Raw genomic sequence first — 22,768 nt, forward strand, 5'->3', positions numbered from 1 at the left:
CCCCCCCCCCCCACTTTCAAAAACGTTTGTCGCCCTTATTGGGTGTAGACTTCTTTACATTGGGTAACTGCCCTGCCCATGGTATCTGGCATTCACTGCCTCCTTCACAAGAGCCAAGAGTCAAGAGTGTTTAATTGTCATGTGTACGGCAGATTCTGAGATGAAAGGGTTGAGGATAATGCAGGTTTCCACATTTCCTCAGAGCAGGCGGTGAACCTGTCTGCACATTTAAAAGATCTGTCGCCCTTCTTGTTCTTTCAAGTCTTGTCAAATTGATCTCACTTTCTGCTGTATTGTCATCAAACTCGGTCCCATGCTGTTCATTCTGATCTTCTAACGTGTGGAGCTCTTTCTTCCTTGTCCTCCATTATTCCACCTATTTCATGAGGTTTAAGATTCAAATTCAGGTTACTTTATTGTCAAATACACTATGCTGCAATCAACTTTCATGTTTGCTTGAAGTTCATAACAGTATACATGGTATAGACAATAAACAATAGGTGCAGGAATAGGCCAATCAGCCCTTCGAGCCAGCATCGCCATTCAATGTGATCATGGCTGATCATCCACAATCAGTACTACGTTCCTGCCTTCTCCACATATCCCTTGACTCAACTATCTTTAAGAGCCCTATCTAACTCTCTCTTGAAAGCATCCAGAGAATTGGCCTCCACTGCCTTCTGAGGCAGAGAAGTCCACAGACTCACAACTCTCTGGGTGAAAAGGTTTTTCCTCATCTCCGTGCTAAATGGCCTACCCCTTCTTCTTAAACTGTGGCCCCTGGTTCTGGACTCCCCCAACATCGGGAACATGTTTCCTGCCTCCAGCGTATCCAACCCCTTAATAATCTTATATGTTTCAATAAGATCCCCTCTCATCCTAAATTCCAGTGTATGCAAGCCCAGCTGCTCCATTCTATCTTCATACGATAGTCCCACCATCCCGGGAATTAACCTCGTGAACCTACACTGCACTCCATCAATAGCAAGAATGTCCTTCCTCAAATTTTCCGCTGAGCTACTCCAGCACTCTGTGAAACATCACCTATCCATGTTCTCCACAGATGCTGCCTGACCCGCTGAGTTACTCCAGCACTCTGTGAAACGTCACCTATCCATGTTCTCCACAGATGCTGCCTGACCCAGAGTTACTCCAGCACTCTGTGAAACGTCACCTATCCATGTTCTCCACAGATACGGCCTGACCCACTGAGTTACTCCAGCACTCTGTGAAACGTCACCTATCCATGTTCTCCACAGATGCTGCCTGACCCGCTGAGTTACTCCAGCACTCTGTGAAATGTCACCTATCCATGTTCTCCACAGATGCTGCCTGACCCACTGAATTACTCCAGCACTCTGTGAAACGTCACCTATCCATGTTCTCCACAGATGCTGCCTGACCCGCTGAGTTACTCCAGCACTCTGTGAAACGTCACCTATCCATGTTCTCCACAGATGCTGCCTGACCCAGAGTTACTCCAGCACTATGAAACGTTACCTATCCATGTTCTCCACAGATGCTGCCTGACCCGCTGAGTTACTCCAGCACTCTGTGAAACGTCACTTTCCATGTTCTCCACAGATGCTGCCTGACCCACTGAGTTACTCCAGCACTCTGTGAAACGTCACCTATCCATGTTCTCCACAGATGCGGCCTGACCCGCTGAGTTACTCCAACACTCACATGTGACAACAAATGCTGGTTATAATGGTACTACCCATATCCCAGGAATGAATCTGTAAGTAAATCCACAGGCAAAGTAACATCTCATTGTATATAGTTTCAGAAATATTCAGAAGTTGTTCAGGAATAACCAATTGACTATTGAACACTAGGAACTGCCTTGGTTCTTCCCAGGAGGATGAGGGGGATGTTATAGAGGTGTATAAATCATGACAGGAATAGATCGGGTAGACACACAGAGTCTCTTGCCCAGAGTAGGGGAATCGAGGACCAGAGGACATAGGTTCAAGGTGAAGGGGAAAGGTTTCAATAGAAATCTGAGGGGTAACCTTTCCACACAAAGGGTGGTGTGTATATGGAGCAAGCTGCCTGAGGAGGTAGTTGAGGCTGGGACTATCCCAATGTTTAAGAAACAGTTAGACAGGTACATGGATAGGACAGGTTTGGAGGGATATGGACCAAACGCAGGCAGGTGGGACTAGTGTAGCTGGGACATGTTGGGCTGTTCTATGCTGTAACTATGCTGTATGACTCCATGACGAGGGACTTCAGGCTTTGTTTTGGATTTTTTGCGGTATATTGTTTTTTATTAATTGAACTCATTTAAGTTTGTTTATTATATTATCTATGAGTGTTGTGCTTACAAACCTGTTGTGCTGCTGTAAGTAATAACGAACAAAACTGTTCCGTTTTGGTACATACAGTGTGATAATAAAGCACTCTTGACTTGAAATTGGCTTGTTAGGTAATCTGTTTTTTTCCACTTCTTGTTATAAGGACACAACGTTCATTTTTTAACTACCAAACTTTTGTGAGTATTCCAAATAGCTTTATTTCCCACTTGAAATATCAGCGAAAGATAATTCTGCCACGTGGGACATCACTGAGCTGAAATCATTCTTGCTTGAGATTACAGTGCATATCTTAATGGTGCATGCATAATATATTTATTATATAAGCAACTATTAAAATCACAGTTCTGTAGAAATCACTGGAATTAATATTTGTATCAAGGGCATCAGACTAATACTTAACACATTAAAGATAGCGGAGCAGGGGATATGAGGAGGAGGCAGGAACGGGGTACATGTTTTTCCTCTACCTGCTAAATTTTTGTAAGGTGTCCTTGAGACTCTTGAAAGGCGCCCATAAATAAAATTTATTATTATTATTATTATTACTGATTGTGAATGATCAGCCATGATGGGGTGGGAGATTGCAACCTTCACGTGGTCCGCCCTGTTTCGACGAATGCAATCAACCTGGCGTCAAATAGAACAAGTTGTCCTACAACTTTAGGCTGTGCACGCCATACACAAGAAGAAGAAGAACTCAGCCATGATCACATTGAATGGCGGTGCTGGCTCCAAGGGCCAAATGGCCTACTCCTGCCCCTATTGTCTATTGTCTATTTGGTATAAACCAGCATCACAAAGTTGACATGAGTTACCACTCTGTGTTGGTTGAGGAATTAATTATCTGAAATTTGGCTCATCACATATCTACAACAATCTGCTTGCATTGCATTAACATTTACACTGTGAACTTTTCCCATCACAACCCACTTGAGTTGCTTTTTTTCTGGGCAAATATCAAAGATATCAAACAGAAATCTTGAACTTACAACCACTTTACAGGACGATTAGCAGATGTTTAACCTGGAAGTAAGATAAGTTTGGCAGAAATTAGCACCAGCATTCAGTGTTATGAAGTTATAATAGTGTTTCGTGTCAGAGGTTGGTTCAAACTGATATGCTGAGTTTAAAGTTAGCTGCCCTGCAACAGATAGACAATGATCGAGCTTTTTGAGGACGTGACAAAGGGAATCGAGGAGGGTCGGGCCTTGGATGTGGTCCACATGGACATTTGATAAAGTCAGCCATGGTAGACTGATCCAGCAGATTCACAGGAGATGGACACAAATGGTTGGAGTAACTCAGCGGGACAGGCAGCATCTCTGGAGAAAAGGAATGGGTGACTTTTCAGGTCGAGACCATTCTTCGGTTTAACAGGCATGGGATTCATGGTGACTTGGTTGTGCGGATTCAGAAGAAAAAGGATGGTGGAGGAAGAGCATTATTCTGACTGGCGATCTGTGACCAGCGGACCTCCGCATGGATCTTTTGTTGGTGATGTATATAAATGACTTGGACGTGAATGAAGACAGGCTGAGTGAGTAAGTTTGCAGTCAATATCCAGATTGCTGGGGTCACGGACTAGGAGGACGGCTGTCAAAGAATGCAGCTCGATATAAATCAAGGACAGAAATGGGTGGAGAAATGGCAGATGTAGTTTAATCCAAGCAAGTGTGAGGTATCATGTGAGGGGAAGGATTGCAGTTGATGGCAAGACCCTGAAAAGCATTGATGTACAGAGGGATCTTGGGATCCAAATCCATAACGCCCTGAAAGTGGCAACACATAGATAGAAGACATGATTGCCCAGCTTGATTGATCAAGGCATTGAGTATTAGAGTTAGGAAGTCATGATCCAGCTCTTTAAAACTTTGGGTAGGCTGCATTTGCAGTACAGAGTGCAGTTCTGGTTGCCTCATTACAGGAACGATGTCAAGACTTTGAGGAAGATGCACAAGCGATTTACCAGAACGCTGCCTGGATTAGGAGGTATTAGTTATAAGGAGAAGTTGCACACATTTGGATTATTTTCTCCAGAACGCTGGAGGCTGAGGGGAACCATGTGATGTAAGATTATGAGAGGCAGAGGGGTCAAGGAAAGAGCGTTTACGTCGCGGCCCTGTTTCCACCACCACGCACAAGAAACGCAAGACGCCATTGTATGCAGATGCCGAGAAGTGTGTTCAGCTCCGGCTGAACAATTTCTAATCTTGTGATGTGGACTCGATAAGAAGATGAGAGGCAGAGATGGGGTAAACATTCAGAACCTTATTCTCCAGGGTGTAAATGTCAAAGGCCAGAAGACATAGCTTAAAGATGAGAGGGGCAAAGTATAAAGGAGATGTGTGGGGCAGGTTTTTTTTACACAGAGGGTGGTGGAGGCTGGGAACGTGCTGCCAGGGGTGGGGGTGGAGGCAGATACGATAGTGGTGTTTAGGAGGCTTATAGACAGGCACATGGAAATGCATGGAATGGTGGGATAGGTAGAGAACAGTTTATCTTGGCATCACATTCGGCATGGACATTGTGGGCCGAAGGGCCTGTTCCTGTGCTGGACTGTCTGTGTTCTATGTTAACTCATACCATATCATGTGCAGCTTACAGGAATGGTACAAAGAAAGGATTAGTTGAACAGTATTGGAATTACATAAACCTTGAATCGAAAAGCTGCCCAAATCCTCTTGCTCGCTCCTGTCAATTTGACCCTGGCATCGTTCCCAAATCAACAAAACCAAAACATCGTTTCTGCCCAACATTTTCAACAATGCTCCATTTTATTTGTCTGTGAACTATTCAAATCTTCATTGCTCTTGAAATCGTGGCTGAAGATGTCTGCCACTGATGTGAAGATTGCTGTCTTTCTGCTGAGAGGCAGAGATGTGGTAGACATTCAGAACCTTATTCCCCCAGGGTGGAAGTGTCAAAGACTAGAGGGCGCAGCTTTAAGGTGAGAGGGGCAACATTTAAGGGAGATGTGCAGGGCAGGTCTTTTTTACACAGAGGGTGGTGGGTGCCTGGAACGCGCTGCCAGGGGTGGTGGTGGAGGCAATTAGGATAATGGTGTTTAAGAAGCTTTTAAATAGGCACATGGATATGGATCTAGTGCAGGCGGGGGAGATTAGTTTAACTAGAACAGTGAAAGTATTGGATAGAGTGGATGTGGAGAGGATGTTACCACTAGTGGGAGAGTCTAGAATGAGGTCACAGCCTCAGAATGAAAGGATGTTCTTTTAGGAAGGGGATGAGGAGAAATTTCTTTCGTCAGAGGGTGGTGAATCTGTGTAATTCAGCCACAGACGGCTGTGGAGGCCAATGCAGTGGATATTTTCAAGGCATAGATAAGATTCTTGATAAGTACAGGTTTAGTTTAGTTTAGTTTAGAGATACAGCGCGGAAACAGGCCCTTCGGCCCACCTGGTCCGCGCCGACCAGCGATCCCCGCATATTAACACTATCCAACACACACCAGGGACAATTTTTTAAAACATTTACTAAGCCAATTAACCTACATACCTGTACGTCTTTGGAGTGTGGGAGGAAACTGAAAATCTCGGAGAAAGCCCACGCGGTCACGGGGAGAATGTACAAACTCTAGCGTTGTTACAATTCCTGCCATCAGTGGCGCTCGGGACTCGAGAGGTTGTTCATAGAAACATAGAAAATAGGTGCAGGAGTAGGCCATTCGGCCCTTCGAGCCTGCACCGCCATTCAATATGATCATGGCTGATCATCCAACTCAGTATCCTGTACCTGCCTTCTCTCCATACCCCCTGATCCCTTTAGCCACAAGGGCCACATCTAACTCCCTTTTAAATATAGCCAATAAACTGGCCTCAACTACCTTCTGCGGGAGAGAATTCCAGAGATTCACCACTCTCTGTGTGAAAAAAGTTTTCCTCATCTCGGTCCTAAAGGATTTCCCCCTTATCCTTAAACTGTGACCCCTTGTTCTGGACTTCCCCAACATCGGGAACAATCTTCCTGCATCTAGCCTGTCCAACCCCTTAAGAATTTTGTAAGTTTCTATAAGATCCCCCCTCAATCTTCTAAATTCTAGCGAGTACAAACCGAGTCTATCCAGTCTTTCTTCATATGAAAGTCCTGACATCCCAGGAATCATTCTGGTGAACCTTCTCTGTACTCTCTCTATGGTTCAGGGGGGGGGGGGGTGAGTAAACTGCAGGTTTTTCATTGATGTCAGGGAGGCATTTCCTCGTACAACAAGCTAATGACATAGAGGAAAAACGCGTTTTTTTTTCAACACGTTGCTGGTCTATTGAATCGCTGGATTTGAAAGTCAGGGCTCAAATTCAAGGCCTTTAAAATCAGGGATCACGTTCTTGCTATAACAAAAGGTATATAGGACGTTTATTTAACATCTTATCTAGTTCTGGTGTAATTTAATTTTAATCTGATGATGCGAAATAAGTTAATTAGGCCCCGATATCGGCAACATGATCATTATCCGTATTGTGTAATTGTCTATTTGTGATCACTATTTTCATGCTATATATCTGATTAAAAACTTCCGCTGTACATACAGATCGGATTGTGGCCATCCCCATGGTGGCAACCATGACCGATCTGTATGTATGTCTGTGTAAAACGGCCCTTGTGACAAGGCTTGTCCTTGATCACAGCTTTTGAGTTAAGTCAATAGAAAAACTATAGGGAACAAGATGCTAATTTCTTGGTATGAAAATGACCATACCTTTATTAATACTGAAGATATGAAAGTGAATTAGGTAAATAATAAAGGTTTATTTTATGCTCCATCTGATGGGATAAATTACAGGTTTGATTTTTTAAATCTTAAAATGTTGTAACATTCCTACAAACTCCGCACAGACAGCACCTGCAGTCGGGATCGAACCTGGGTCTGCATCGCTGTGAGGCAGTGACTTTACCACTGCACCACCTATATGTCAGAGGTTATGGGGAGAAGGCAGGAGAATGGGGTTATGAGGGGAGAGATAGATCAGCCATGATTGAATTGCGGAGTAATAATAATAATAATACATTTTATTTAATGGGCGCCTTTCAGACATCTCAAGGACACCTTACATAGTAATCGGAATAACATACAATCGGAATATAACAAGTAATAAAGACATCACAGAGACACAAATTAAAAACAGAATTCAATTCAAAAACAGAAAATCAAAAACACAGTGTGAAAAGAGAGCAGCGGCAGCCAAAGCGCGCCAGCGTCCACTCTCTCTTCACGGAGTAGACTCAATGGGCCGAATGGCCTAATTCTACTCCGATTTCTATGACCTTATAACTTGGCATCATGTTCAGCACGGACATTGTGGGCCGAAGGGCCTGTCCCTGTTCTATCCTATGTCCCAATCACCCCTGGAAGTGCTGCCATGTACTCTCTCGCTGAACTCTACCTCACCTGGTTGTTCAGTTCTTTAGTCAGAGGGCGGTGAATCTGTGGAATTCTTTGCTACAGAGGCCAGTGTCAGTGGATATATTTGTTTAAGGCAGAGACTGATAAGACAGTGAATGATGCAACTCTCTTCTGCTCGGCCGCTCTGCCCGTCGGCCGCCTGCTGGCCCGCTCCCGCCCGCAGATTCGTCAGTCTATCTATGTCTGAAGGCGGGAGGCGCGAATGAGAGACGGGAATGAGAATGTTTTAAAATAGTGCATGTAATAAAATGGGATGAAACGAGCCGTGGGGGGTGGGGTGTGTGTCTGTGTGGGGGGGGGTCTGTGTGGAAAGTGCGGGGTGAGCGCGGGAGGGAGGGAGGGAGGCGCCGCCATTTTATCGGCCGCGGGCCTACGGGAGGAGGAGGAGGAGGAGCAGCAGCAGCGGCACCGGACAACAGGGCGGGCGGGCCCACAGCACAGGCCCAGGCTCCGGCATCGGCCCACAGCACAGGCCCAGCGGCGGCACCGGCTCAGGCCCGGGAGAAGGAGCGGCGGCGGCAGCGGTCCCGCCTCACACACAGCACCGGACTAGGCCCAGGCCCAGCGGGGCCGGGAGTAGCGGCGGACAGTCCAAGGAGCCCAGGCCCAGGCTCCGACACTGGCTCGGGTGGAGCCGCGGCACCGGCACCGGACAACAGGGCGGGCCCACAGCACAGGCCCGGGAGAAGGAGCGGCGGCGGTCCCGCCTCACACACAGCACCGGACTAGGCCTTAGGACTAGGCCCAGCGGGGCCGGGAGTAGCGGCGGACAGTCCAAGGAGCTCAGACCCAGGCGGAGCGGCGGCACCGGCGGCAGCAGCGGACCATGGCCCAGGCCCGGGCCTACCCGAGTCACCGGCAGCGGAAGCAGGAGGACGGGGCAGCGACGGCGGCGGCGGCGGGGGGCCCCGGGGCCGGCGCGGAGCTGCTGGTTTTCGGCTACGCCTGCAAGCTGTTCCGTGAGGACGAGCGGGCGCGCTTCATGGAGCAGGGCCGCCATCTCATCCCCTGGATGGGAGACCAGGAGCTGCAAATCGACAGGTCGGTGCCCTCCTGCCGCACCGCGCCGCTCCCTCCCTTCCTCCCTCCCTCCCTACCCGGCCTCAGTCAGCCCGGCAGCCGGCCACCCCCGCACTACCGCGGCCCCGGGTCAGCCCCACTCCAGCCCGCACACAGTCCACGCTGAGTGAGGGAGAGAACTCCACGCTGAGTGAAGGAACTCCACGCTGAGTGAGGGAGAGAACTCCACGCTGAGAGGGAGCTATCCACGCTGAGTGAGGGAGCTCTCCACGCAGAGTGAGGGAGAGAACTCCACGCTGAGTGAGGGAGCTCTCCACGCAGAGTGAGGGAGAGAACTCCACGCTGAGTGAAGGAACTCCACGCTGAGTGAAGGAGAGAACTCCACGCTGAGTGAGGGAGCTCTCCACGCTGAGTGAGGGAGCTCTCCACGCTGAGTGAGGGAGAGAACTCCACGCTGAGTGAGGGAGCTCTCCACGCTGAGTGAGGGAGAGAACTCCACGCTGAGTGAGGGAGAGAACTCCACGCTGAGTGAAGGAACTCCACGCTGAGTGAGGGAGCTCTCCACGCTGAGTGAGGGAGCTCTCCACGCTGAGTGAGGGAGCTCTCCACGCAGAGTGAGGGAGAGCACTCCACGCAGAGTGAGGGAGCTCTCCACGCAGAGTGAGGGAGCTCTCCACGCTGAGTGAGGGAGCACCATAGAGTTGAGGGAACATTGCCTTGTAGCGTTGAGACTGCAGTGCTGAGGGCATAGCTTGGAGGGAATGCCATGCTCTCTGAGGGAGCATGTAGGAAGGAACTGCAGATGCTGCTTTAAAACAAAGATAGACACAGAATGCTGGAGTAACTCAGCAGGCGGGACAGGCAGCATCTCTGGGTAGAAGAAATGGGTGATATTCCGGGATCAGGGTCTGAAGAAGGGTCTCGACCCGAAACATCACCCATTCCTTCTATCCAGAGATGCTGCCTGTCCCGCTGAGTTACTCCAGCATTTTGTGTGTGTGTCTCTCTCTCTCTGAGGGAGAGTGGGGAGGGGTGCTGAACACACCATGTTGTTACTGGATGTTGGAGTGTGGACCCTTCTGCCCAATCAGATGGACACGGAGTAGATGCCCACCACCCTTGGTTGAGCTAGGCTGATAGTTCGGGGTTGCTCATATGGACCTTCATTGGATTGTGGAAGTCCTGAACTTCCAGAGAACAACTTCGCCACTGTCACACATCACAACACTGGGCTCCAGGCCTAGTGTTGACCAGAAACTATCTGGAGTCTACCAGGAGAACATCGGAAGCTGTTGCCACTGAATGTGTTCCTGATAATTCCAGGGGTCGTTCAGTGAGTCCATTCATTTCAGTGGCAAGGAACACCTGAAAGGGGGCATGTGTACCTTCCAGGTATCTTACTTAACAAAAAAAAATAATCGAATTCATTGAATTACCCATAAAATGTTCAACTGTGAATTTAAACCTGTTTAATTATTTGTCCAAAAGTCTTAATTACTTTTATATAATTAGTTTAATATTCAACACTTCTTGCAATTATTTTTTTAAACTTTATAAATATCAGACTTTCACAGACTTAATAATAGTATAATAAAAGGAAATGCATATATAGGTTTACACCAAAAACAGAGACAAAATGCTGGAGTAACTCAGCAGGTCAGGCAGAATCTCTGGAGAAATTGGATAGGTGACTTTTCAGTCTGAAGAAGGGTCCCGATCTGAAAAGTCACCTATTCATTTTCTTCAGAGATGTTGCTGAGTTACTCCAGCATTTTGGTTCCTTCTTTCACAGTTTTTTGAATATCGTGACATTGGGAACATGGCTTAACTTGCCACCTGAGCTTTTGTAGGAATAGGCCTTGAATTTTCATGCAGGTAGTGGAATCTGTGAACCAACGGTGTCTTTGTGCTGCTTGTGGAACTGTCCGGGGAGCTGTATGTTGTGCAGGATGTATCCTATAACACTGAAGAAGAGCAGCAAATTTCACCCAACGCGCTGCTTGATATCCCTCAATCCACATCAGTGAAATTACATTCAATGATCTCAATTATTTATGAGTGTTGCTGTGTGCAAATTGTCTGCTGCTTTTGCCATCCTATTACAGTGATTGCACTTCAGAGTCCACCAAGGCCTACTGGATCTCCCATTTTAACTCCCATTCCCACATTGATCTTTTTGTGTTGGGCCTCCCCCCATTGTCAGAGTGAGACCACACGCAAGCTGGAGGTACATCACTTCATATTCTGCTTGGGTAAACATAGAAACATAGAAATTAGGTGCAGGAGTAGGCCATTCGGCCCTTCGAGCCTGCAACACCATTCAATATGATCATGGCTGATCATCCAACTCAGTATCCCCGTACCTGCCTTCTCTCCATACCCTCTGATCCCCTTAGCCACAAGGGCCACATCTAACTCCCTCTTAAATATAGCCAATGAACTGGCCTCAACTACCTTCTGTGGCAGAGAGTTCCAGAGATTCACCACTCTGTGTGAAAAAAGTTTTTCTCATCTCGGTTTTAAAGGATTTCCCCCTTATCCTTAAGCTGTGACCCCTTGTCCTGGACTTCCCCAACATCGGGAACAATCTTCCTGCATCTAGCCTGTCCAACCCCTTAAGAATTTTGTAAGTTTCTATAAGATCTCCTCTCAATCTCCTAAATTCTAGAGAGTATAAACCAAGTCTATCCAGTCTTTCTTCATAAGACAGTCCTGACATCCCAGGAAACAGTCTGGTGAACCTTCTCTGCACTCCCTCTATGGCAATAATGTCCTTCCTCAGATTTGGAGACCAAAACTGTACGCAATACTCCAGGTGTGGTCTCACCAAGACCCTGTACAACTGCAGTAGAACCTCCCTGCTCCTATACTCAAATCCTTTTGCTATGAAAGCTAACATACCATTCGCTTTCTTCACTGCCTGCTGCACCTGCATGCCTACTTCCTAATCGGCCACCATTTAGATAATAGTCTGCTTTCCTGTTTTTGCCACCAAAATGGATAACCTCACATTTATCCACATTATACTGCATCTGCCAAACATTTGCCCACTCACCCAGCCTATCCAAGTCACCTTGCAGTCTCCTAGCATCCTCCTCACAGCTAACACTGCCCCCCAGCTTAGTGTCATCCGCAAACTTGGAGATATTGCCTTCAATTCCCTCATCCAGATCATTAATATATATTGTAAATAGCTGGGGTCCCAGCACTGAGCCTTGCGGTACCCCACTAGTCACTGCCCGCCATTGTGAAAAGGACCCGTTTACTCCTACTCTTTGCTTCCTGTTTGCCAGCCAGTTCTCTATCCACATCAATACTGAACCCCCAATGCCATGTGCTTTAAGTTTGTATACTAATCTCTTATGTGGGACCTTGTCGAAAGCCTTCTGGAAGTCCAGATACACCACATTCACTGGTTCTCCCCTATCCACGCTACTAGTTACATCCTCAAAACATTCTATTAGATTCGTCAGACATGATTTACCTTTCGTAAATCCATGCTGACTTTGTCCAATGATTTCACCACTTTCCAAATGTGCTGCTATCCCATCTTTAATAACTGACTCTAGCAGTTTCCCCACTACCGATGTTAGACTAACTGGTCTGTAATTCCCTGTTTTCTCTCTCCCTCCCTTTTTAAAAAGTGGGGTTACGTTTGCTACCCGCCAATCCTCAGGAACTACTCCAGAATCTAAAGAGTTTTGAAAGATTATTACTAATGCATCCACTATTTCTGGAGCTACTTCCTTAAGTACTCTGGGATGCAGCCTATCTGGCCCTGGGGATTTATCGGCCTTTAATCCATTCAATTTACCCAACACCACTTCCCGACTAACCTGGATTTCACTCAATTCCTCCAACTCCTTTGACCCGCGGTCCCCTGCTATTTCCGGCAGATTATTTATGTCTTCCTTAGTGAAGACGGAACCAAAGTAGTTATTCAATTGGTCCGCCATATCCTTGTTTCTCCAATTTCAAACAAGTGCCCCCCCCCCCTTATCCCAGTGTCCCCTACTCCATCAGTCTGCTGAAGAAGAGTCTCAACCCAAAATGTCATCAATCCATTCCCTCCACAGATGGTATTTATCGTCTGCCAAATGGTTTGGGATGTCTTTAAATGAAATGACCTGTAGGAGCTCTAAGTATTTTTTCAGTTTTTTGAATAACTTTCAATGAATCTATGGAGATGAAATAATAGTTCTAAAGTGCCATTTAATTCATTCCATATTTTGTTCTTTTCTCTGTTGTCCATCTTCTGATTTGAAATATAAAACGTCAAACTTGTGTAATATCCCCCATCACCATCCACAGATGTCTTTCACTGTAGAAAAGGATTAGCATTTCAGGACTGTGTTCTTTAGCCAATGAAGTATTTTTCAAGTTTCAATGTAATGTTGGCAATGTGGCAAGAAGTGTGCACATGGCAAGCTTCCACAAACGTGATCATTATCAGGCATTCTATTTTATTTACTGAAGATAGACACAAAATGCCAGGAGTAACTCAGCGGGACAGCAGCATCTCTGGAGAGAAGGAATGGGTGACGTTTCGGGTCGAGACCCTTGTTTTGTATATTGTTGTTCGAGGGGTAAATAAAGGCCTAGGCACCGCGGAGAAATATTCTGGTTTGTGTAATAATTCCAAAGGATTGTTTTAGCTACCTGAAAGTGCAGATGAAATATTGGTATATTAGCCCCTTCAGTGTAGCAGCACTGCACCCCCTCAGCACTTTATTGGGTACGTCAGCCTGAACTGTGTGCACAAGCCCCTGGAGTGTGGCATGAACTCGCAGCCTTCCGAAACAAAAACAGAAATTATGTCTCGGGTCAGTGATCTTTCATCAGAACTGGATTTCCGTTCCCTTCTTCTCACCTCAAACTTCAACTTTATCCAGTTCTTTAGAAAAATCACAGCTCTGGAGTGTATTTCCCTTCTCTGCCAGACCTGCCCTTTTCCAGCATTTTCTGTTTTTATTTCAGATATTTAACTTGTATTTTAAAAACAATGTATTAAATTATCGTGAATGTTCAGTCATTTACCTGCTTGACAAATGTAAACATGCATGCGGTGTTTTATTTATTTATTTCCCCCCCATCACTGTATGTATGATATGCGTGTGTGTATGATATATATTTGTGTGTGTGTGTGTGTATATGTATGAGATATGTGTGTGTGTGTGTCTTTCTCTGTCACATAATCCAAAGCTTTATTCCCCAGTGAATTTGACAGGTAGTAGAATGGCTAGGATAAAAACAGGCCTAGTCATGATTTTGCCTCCAAAGGACAGACTGTCTTCGGATGAAGAGCCCTCACCTGCTGCTCGTCCTCCAGGAAAACTCGGAGCATTGTGAAGCAAGGACATTTTCGGCCCATTTGGTTCTTGCTGATAGGTATTTATGTCCTCAGGTTTGTGCGTCTGTTAAAACTGGTTTTTGCAGATGAAATATTTTCAAGCAAGCGTGTCATTGACAGATAGCAGAGCGGGTGCTGCTTGACTGAAACGTGAACGGTAAGATTCTTTTTTCTTCAGTGTTGGCAAACGGGCGTTTGTTTACAATTTGTTAACCATGCAGTATTATGGTGAAGATCCGAGTTAACTTTTCTCAAAGTACTTGCTACATATGCAAAGAGAAACGTTTAAATTTTAAATATATACTACGTTAAGATATCTTTCATAATTTTATGTCATTGATAATGTTTACTTTTATAAATATCACTTTCAGGTTGCCTAGTGTGGTAAGTATGCTATTTTTGTAATTGGTTCTATTTCTGTACCATTGACCAGTGTCTTCACCTTGCAGGTACGATTGCCGGGGTCATTTACACGACCTCTCAGAATGTGATGCTGAGTACACCTGGAACAGAGATTACCAGTTGTCAGAAGAAGAAGCGAGGATCGATGCTCTTTGCGATGAAGAGAGGTATTTAGCCTTGCATACGGACATGCTTGAGGAAGAGGCAAGGCAAGGTACTTTTTGTCAAACAACTTTATCTTTTGAACCAAATTTATGTGAATTTCTGCAAATTTTACAACTGTCTGCAATTTGACCATGCACTCATTTTTTTGATATTCCTTATTTGACAGTACCCTGGGGATTGGAAAAGGAATCCTTCCTTATCAAAAAGGATCTCAGGAGTAGTTAAATTAGCCTGCAAAAGAAAATTGTTCGCAACTTGTAGGGCAGAGTGGAAACTAAGAAATTTTTTTTTTCTCTTCAATGGGAAAACTGATATATCTTATAATATATATTGAGGCTTTTTTCCTAGTTCACATTAAATCTGATTGTAGATGATTTTTCAAATCTCGTCAGTAATTTAGTATGTAAAGCAGGTATTGAATATCAGAATTTAATTATTAGCTTTAAGTTCACGTCCGATTTTTAAAGTGGTGTTTGGTGCCATATGAGTCTAATTCATTGCTTTCCTCTCCATAATCACCTGCTTTTAAGAGGAGGAATATAGACGTCTGAGTGAGGCACTGGCAGAGGATGGCATCTACAATGCAGTCGGGTTTGCTTACAAAAGTGATTACTATGACCCATCTCAGCCCACAGAGGAAGAGGAGCTTGCTAAATCAGAAGGTAAGTTTTGAATGAATTAGAAGATAGGCACAAAATGCTGGAGTAACTCAGCGGGACAGGCAGCATCTCGGGAGAGAAGGAATGGGGGACGTTTCAGGTCGAGACCCTTCTTCAGACTGAGAGTCGAGAGGGGGAGATACAGAGATAAGGAAATGTAAGGTGTGAGACCGAGACATCAAAGGGGGTGGAGATGAAGGAAAATGTAGAATAGATTATTGTTAGCTTTATTGTTACCTTCTTCTAGCTAACAATGATCTATTCTACACTTTCCTTCAGCTCCACCCCCTTTGATGTCTCGTTCTCACACCTTACACTTCCTTATCTCTGCATCTTCCACTCCCCAACTCTGTCTGAAGAAGGGTCTCGACCCGAAACGTCGCCCATTCCTTCTCTCCAGAGATGCTGCCTGTCCCGCTGAGTTACTCCAGCGTTTTGTCTATCTTCGGTTTAAACCAGCATCTGCAGTTCCTTCCTACAATTATTGAATTACTTACTTTGCTTATTTTTCATAGATATTCTACGTTCATAGTAATTAACCCACACATTTTAAACACACACTTGATTAGCAAAATACACGTCCAAAATTAAACCATTTAATGTGTTAAAATATAGAATATTCAGTAATTGAATTACAAAAAAACAGAAGTGTTTGTAATGCTAAATTCATCAAGCAACATCTGCTCAGAGATACCGATTTAACAAATATTTTAACATTTTTAAAAACATTTCTAGTAACCAGGCTGACTGCTTGTTTAACAAAAATGTCGACTATTGATTAGTCACGGGCAATTTTTACTTAATGTTACATTTTGGTTATATACATATTGATTTATGTCATTGACAGCATATTCTTTTGATCTTCTTTGTAGCAGCTGCGATGGAAGAAAATGCGGAAGAGAATGAGGAGCCATACACTGCTCCCAGTGGGCTGCTTGTGCCTTCTGATGTCGAAGTTGTAAGTGTCTAAAGTTTCTTTCAATTATGTCATGTAGCGTGACATTGATCATAGTACAGAAATGTGTTTAATTCTCACCTGAAAATGTGATCTGGAGTTGAATCTATCAATTTAAAGAGTCCTGTCACATGATTATGGTGTACATTTTGCTGTAATTTTTAGACAAATGATAAAATCATGGAATGATAATGAAGAGAGATTATTTCATGTAAAAGCAATGCAGCTCATTCCCCATGCTCTGTGAATCCTTTACTTCACATCCTTGAGTGCTACAATGAATCTGGCTGAATGAGCCCTGCAGCAGCACATTCCAGATCCCAATCACAGGCTGTGTGTGTGTGTGTGAGGAAAATCCTGGGTCTTCTACCAACAACTGGTTCTCCTCTGGTTACAGTGATGATTCATTCCTGTCAACAATTGATAACCTGGATAGTTTGCACGCTGGAAATGCGGCTGCAAACTTGAGTTCCCAGACAGCGGGGGATGGCTGCAGTCAGCAAATCCAACCCACTGGCCTTCCAAATGCTTGTTTGTGTGTACGAGCTGTACACAAGTTGGGTGTTTGTAAACTGGGGGGACTGCCTCTTCATTCTATATCAGCTAAATAAAATATTTTGTCCACATCTTTTAATTATTCTTTCATCTTGCTCAATGTTAGTAAGTATTTTCTCATCTTGTATTGAATGTTGCTGGATAACAGTTGGGCTGCTAGCTAGCAGTGTTTGCTTGTAGAAACTGTCATTTTCATTGTCCTTTATATGAGATCCACTTGGTGGCACAGTGGTGCAGTTAGTAGAGCTGGTGCTTCAGAGCTAGAGACCCAAGTTTGATCCTGACCTCGGGTGCCATCTGTAGAGTTTGCACATTCTCCTTGTGATTGACTGGGTTTCCTCGAGGTCCTCTGGTTTCCTCCCACATCCCAAGGATGGGTGGATTCATAGTTTAATTGACTTCCGTAAATTGCTCCTGGTGTGTAGGGAATGGATGAGAAAGTGGGATATCATAGAACTATTGAATGGGTGGTCGAAGTGGGCTGAAGGGCCTGTATCTTTATACATACACATTACCCATCATTGAAGAAGCTGAAACCTGTGCATATCACTAATGTTGTCAATTCTTGTGCCAGGACGACTGGGCTTGTATTCACTGGAATTTAGAAGGATGGGAGGGGATCTTATAGAAGCATATACAATTCCTAAAGGATTGGACTGGCTAGATGCAGGAAAAATGTTCCCCATGTTGAGAGAATCCAGAACCAGAGGTCACAGTTTAAGAATATGGGGTAGACCATTTAGGACTGAGATGAGGAAAAACTTCTTCATCCAGAATTGTGAATCTGTGGAATTCAGGTCGAGACCCTTCTTCAGACAGGGTTCAAACCACTGGGTTGTAAGCTGCCCAAGTGAAATATGAGTTGGAGTGGATCTGGGAAAGTGTATTTGTTAGAGCATGAAGTCAGGCTGTGTGTCTGTTCCCCTTGTGAATGAATGTTCTCTATTGGTCTCGGCTAAATATTACTCTGTTTATCCCAATTTATGAATGCAACATGTTTTTATGCCTTGCCATAGGATTGATTATAAGAATGTAAGATTTAGGGGTAGGAGTGACTCTTTGGGCCTCTCGAGCTTGTTTCACCATTTGTCAAAATCATTGCTGGTGGATCTCAATTCCGTTGCCTTGCGCTATCCCTATTCCATTAATATCCATCAATTATCAATCTATGTTTTGAATGAACTTGATGACTGAACCTCCACAAGCCTATGGGATAGAGAATTACAAAGATTCTCTAACTTCTTGAAGACAAACTTTCCTTATCACAGTGTAGCTGGTATTTGCAATCAGTTGCCAGTGGAGGCGATGGAGGCATATGGACAAAATGTGAATGAGCAAGGCATAGAGGGATATGGAATTAATGCATGAGACATGATTGTTGCCATAGACACCGTGGGCTGAAGGTCCTGATCCTATGCTGTACAACTCCTGCCCTTTATACTGAGTTCTAAACTCCTCAACTAGGAGATCAATCCATGCAAACGCCCTGAATCGCCCTCTGTTAAGTCATCTGGCAGTGTTGGCCAAACTGATGTGATGATAGATCTTTAAGAAGGAACTGCAGATATTGGAAAATCGAAGGTAGACAAAAATTCTGGAGAAACTCAGCGGGTGAGGCAACATCTATGGAGCAAAGGAAATAGGCGACGTTTCGGGTCGAGAACCTTCCGGGTCTTGGCCCGAAACGTCACCTATTCCTTCAGGGTCGAGACCCGAAACGTCACCTATTCTTTCGGGGTCGAGACCCGAAATGTCACAACTTCCTTCGCTCCATAGATGCTGCCTCACCTGATGATAGATATTGATCTGTGGCAGCAACAAGGGGCAGGGGATTGACCAGGAGATGGGGGGTACTCAGCGCGTACATTAGTGAAACGTGAAACTACAGAGCTGCAGCAGACAACTACTGGTGATGTAATTATTTTTCATTTGGTCTCTGACAGAGAGCTCATGCAGATGTGTACTGAATAATTCATTTTTTGTAAGATCTGTTTCCCTGTGAGGGCAAGTGATAAAAGCATCCAATGAATAATTTTTAGAAGCAGTGGTTTCTTTTCATGTTGAGAAAAAACCATTGTATTTTACATTTTACTACAGGATACTACACAAATGTCAAGTGAAAAAGCAAGTGAAACATTTACCATGGAAGTGTATTTTTGGCCTATTGTGCATACAATATTTCTTGACTAAAACAAAACCGAAGGCTGGTAATATCCTTCCGTGACTAAACCATAATTGTCTACACAACTAATAGACAATAGGTGCAGGAGTAGGCTATTCGGCCCTTTGAGCCAGCACCGCCATTCAATGTGATCATGGCTGATCATCCCCAATCAGTACCCCGTTCCTGCCTTCTCCCCATACCCCCTGACTCTGCTATCTTTAAGAGCCCTATCTAGCTCTCTCTTGAAAGTATCCAGAGAACTGGCCTCCACCACCCTCTGAGGCAGAGAATTCCACAGACTCACAATTCTCTGTGTGCAAAAGTGTTTCCTCATCTCCATTCTAAATGGCTTACCCCTTATTCTTAATCAGTGGCCCCTGGTCCTGGACTCCCCCAACATCGGGAACATGTTTCCTGCCTCTGGCGTGTACAAGCCCTTAATAATCTTATGTGTTTCAATAAGATTCCCTCTCATCCTTCTAAACTTCAGAGTACACAAGCCCAGCCACTGCATTCTCTCAGCAATGGACACTATCCTCATGTAAAAGCTACTTTGTATATTGTCAAAATAAAGGAATTGCAGAATGAGGAAAACTCTGGCCAAATACAGAAAAACAGCAGATGGACTGTACACCCATTGGAAAATTTGCTTGAAAATTAGGTTGCCTTTCACGCTCATCACTATCACAGTAATCTGAGCACATACGCCATCTGCAAACCAGCAGATATTTCATTGTTTATCAATCTCCAAGTATTGATTGTAATGTGTGAATTAAATCTCAAATTAACCAATTACATTATAATGCAACATTATATTGGGCGGCCATGGTGGTGCAGTGGTAGAGTGGCTGTCTTACAGCGCTTGCAGCGCCAGAGACCTGGGTTTGACCCCGACTACAGGTGCTGTCGGTACAGAGTTTGTACATCGTCCCCGTGACCGTGTAGGTATTCTCCGAGATCTTCCTCCCACACTCCAACGACGCACAGGTTAATTGTCTTGGTGTAAATCCAAATTGTCCCGTGTGTGTGTGTGGGATAATGTTCATGTTCGGAGATCGCTGGTCGGTGCGGACCTGGTGGGCCGAAGAGCCTGTTTCTGCGTTGTATCTCTAAACGAAACTAACCTAAACTCTAGACTGCTGTGGATAGAATATTTAACTCAACACAATCAGTTTTGAGGCTGCTATTCCATGATGCAAGTTGTTGTGACGTTGCCACAACTTTATGTTCTCATTTTCTCTCTACAGCCCGCAACATCCAAAATGCACGCCATCATTGAACGCACAGCAAAATTTGTCTGTAAGCAGGGAACACCATTTGAGATCATGCTTAAGGCTAAGCAAGCCCGGAATTCTCAATTTGACTTTCTGTGCTTTGATCACTACCTGAATCCATATTATAAGCACATTCTCAAGACCATGAAAGAAGGGAAATATATCGCTCAAACGGAAAAGAAAATAGATGAGAAAAGGAGTAAGTTATTTCTGACTGATTTCCATTACAGAATCTATTGTGATCCTGCGTTTTGATAAATGCTGCTTTCTGTGAAGTTGCAAAATGTTGGTGTTTAGTTTTCAGTAGCAAAGTTGAAGAGGGAAGTGATATGCCATTTATAGGGCCTGTCCCACTAGGCGCTTTTTTTTCGGCGATTGTCGGCATCATTGACTGACGTATCAGGTCACCGTAAAAGTCGTGGCGTGATGACGTATTGATGCGCGGTGTCTCCTCAAGTGTCGCAACATTTTTTTTGTTGCCGCTGGATTTTGAAATGTTCAAAATCTTTCGGCGACCCTGATACGTCAGTCAATGACGCCGGCAGTTGCCGAAAAAATCGCCAAGTGGGACAGGCCCTTATGTTTGAACTAGAGAACCAAATGAGACTGAAAGCTAGAGGGACACTAGGAAGTGTAGATGCTGGAATCTTGAATAAAACACACAGGAGTGCTGGAGTAACTCAGCGGGTCAGGCAACATCTGTGGAGGAGATGGACAGGCGATATTTTGGGTTGGAACTCTGGAGAGACTGGAAACTCACTGGTTTGCTCACCAAATTGCACCTCTGGAAAACTAATATGGGATATAAAGCATTATTTCTAAAATTATTTTACAAAATTGATTTTCTTCAACAAACTGACGTATCAGGGTCGCCGAAAGATTTTAAACAAAAGTGAGGAAGATAAACAGCTAAGATAGACAGAAATGCTGGAGGAACTCAGCGGGTGAGATAGCATCTATGGAGCGAAGGCATAGGTGACGTTTCGGGTCGAGACCCTTCTTCAGACTCTTCTTCAGCCTCACCCACTGAGTTTCTCCAGCATTTTTGTCATCAATGCTGCCTCACCCGCTGAGTTTCTCCAGCATTTTTGTCATCAATGCTGCCTCACCCGCTGAGTTTCTCCAGCATTTTTGTCATCAATGCTGCCTCACCCGCTGAGTTTCTCCAGCATTTTTGTCTACCTTCGATTTTCCAGCATCTGCAGTTCTTTCTTAAAGAGAAACAGCTAGATGAGTTTCCTTCCTGCTGATAAAGACTGAGAGGCAACATCCTTACTCAGAGGATAGCGTAAGGGTATATTTAGAAAGGCTTGGCAGAATTAGACTTGGATAGCAAGGATTGCTGAAGGGCAGGCTGCACTTGCCTGTTGGAAGAGTAAAGTAATAACGTTGGCCTGCGATATTTGCTTAAAAAATGTTTTCACTAAATCCCACATAACATTTAATTAAAAGAAAACATGATAGTGATTGTCATGATTACTCAATGGTTGAAGAATAGTAAACATAAAATTAAAAAAAAAAGATTCTTGGACTGCCAGGGTGTAAGGGATGATTGTTGATGCCCTAGGTTTCTTTATATCTACATGACTTGGGCTTTCGGTTAGTGTTAATAATCCCTGCCAGTGTTTGTAGGGCAGGACACAACTTATTACCGATGGCACACACAAAGTTAGAAAGTAATGTCACAACATGGGAAGTAGAGTATTCGTCTCTTCATGCCTATTCTGCTTGGTAAAATCATAGCTGATCTTTTATGTTCCTGCATTCATTGTGTGTCCTCTAATTTGCAACATTGAAAATGTTTGATCTTTATTTTAAATTGATTATCTGAGCCTCTCCAGACACTTGAACAGAGAATTGCAAAGATTCAGTTGCCTCTGGGTGAAATAATTTTCCCCCCATCCCATACGTGCATAGTGCACCCTTTATTTTGAGATTGTTACCCCTGTTTCTAGATACTCCTGCACAGAGAAACACCATTCCTGCATTTACCCCATGAGCATTATATAGTTTCACTACTCTCATGTACAGGCCCAGCCAACAAAATCTTGCCTTGTCCAAACCAGGAATGGGATATCAAGGTGGATTTTTACAGAGCATGAATTTTTCAAAGCTCACAGATGAAGTGGAAGAGCTGATGTTAGAAACAGTGAAAGTTATGAAAGAAGAATGAATTATATTCAGTGGCTGCCTCCACAGATGCTGCCCGACCCGCTGAGTTCCACCAGCAGTTTGTTTGTTTTTGCTCCAAATCGATAGGATTCAAGGCCGAGAAAGAAAGATAGACAATACGTGCAGGAGTAGGCCATTCGGCCCTTCGAGCCAGCACCGCCATTCAATGTGATCATGGCTGATCATCCCCAATCAGTACCGTGTTCCTGCCTTCTCCCCATATCCCCTGACTCCGTTATCTTTAAGAGCCCTATCTAGCTCTCCCTTGAAAGTATCCAGAGAACCGGCCTCCACTGCCCTCTGAGGCAGAGAATT

The 22,768-nt window shown here is 44.6% G+C and overlaps 1 protein-coding gene across 7 annotated transcripts in view; it reads left to right on the forward strand.

Annotated features, from left to right (window-relative positions):
• The first annotated feature begins 8,134 nt into the window (after positions 1 to 8,134).
• LOC116987673 (splicing factor SWAP) overlaps positions 8,135 to 22,768 on the forward strand; it is a 110,416-nt gene continuing 95,782 nt past the window's right edge. For 2 of the 7 annotated variants that reach the window (XM_033043914.1, XM_033043917.1), the window contains exons 1-5: positions 8,135 to 8,778; positions 14,557 to 14,723; positions 15,205 to 15,336; positions 16,203 to 16,291; positions 20,255 to 20,480. In XM_033043914.1, coding sequence (XP_032899805.1) covers positions 8,564 to 8,778; positions 14,557 to 14,723; positions 15,205 to 15,336; positions 16,203 to 16,291; positions 20,255 to 20,480 — 829 coding nt within the window. In that variant the 5' untranslated portion in view covers positions 8,135 to 8,563. Of the gene's footprint in view, positions 8,779 to 12,764; positions 14,724 to 15,204; positions 15,337 to 16,202; positions 16,292 to 20,254; positions 20,481 to 22,768 lie in introns of those variants that run through there. The other 5 variants (XM_033043913.1, XM_033043915.1, XM_033043918.1 and 2 more) reach the window with 5 other exon arrangements.

The sequence above is a fragment of the Amblyraja radiata genome, chromosome 25 (assembly GCF_010909765.2).
Source record: "Amblyraja radiata isolate CabotCenter1 chromosome 25, sAmbRad1.1.pri, whole genome shotgun sequence".
Taxonomy (NCBI): Eukaryota; Metazoa; Chordata; class Chondrichthyes; order Rajiformes; family Rajidae; genus Amblyraja; species Amblyraja radiata.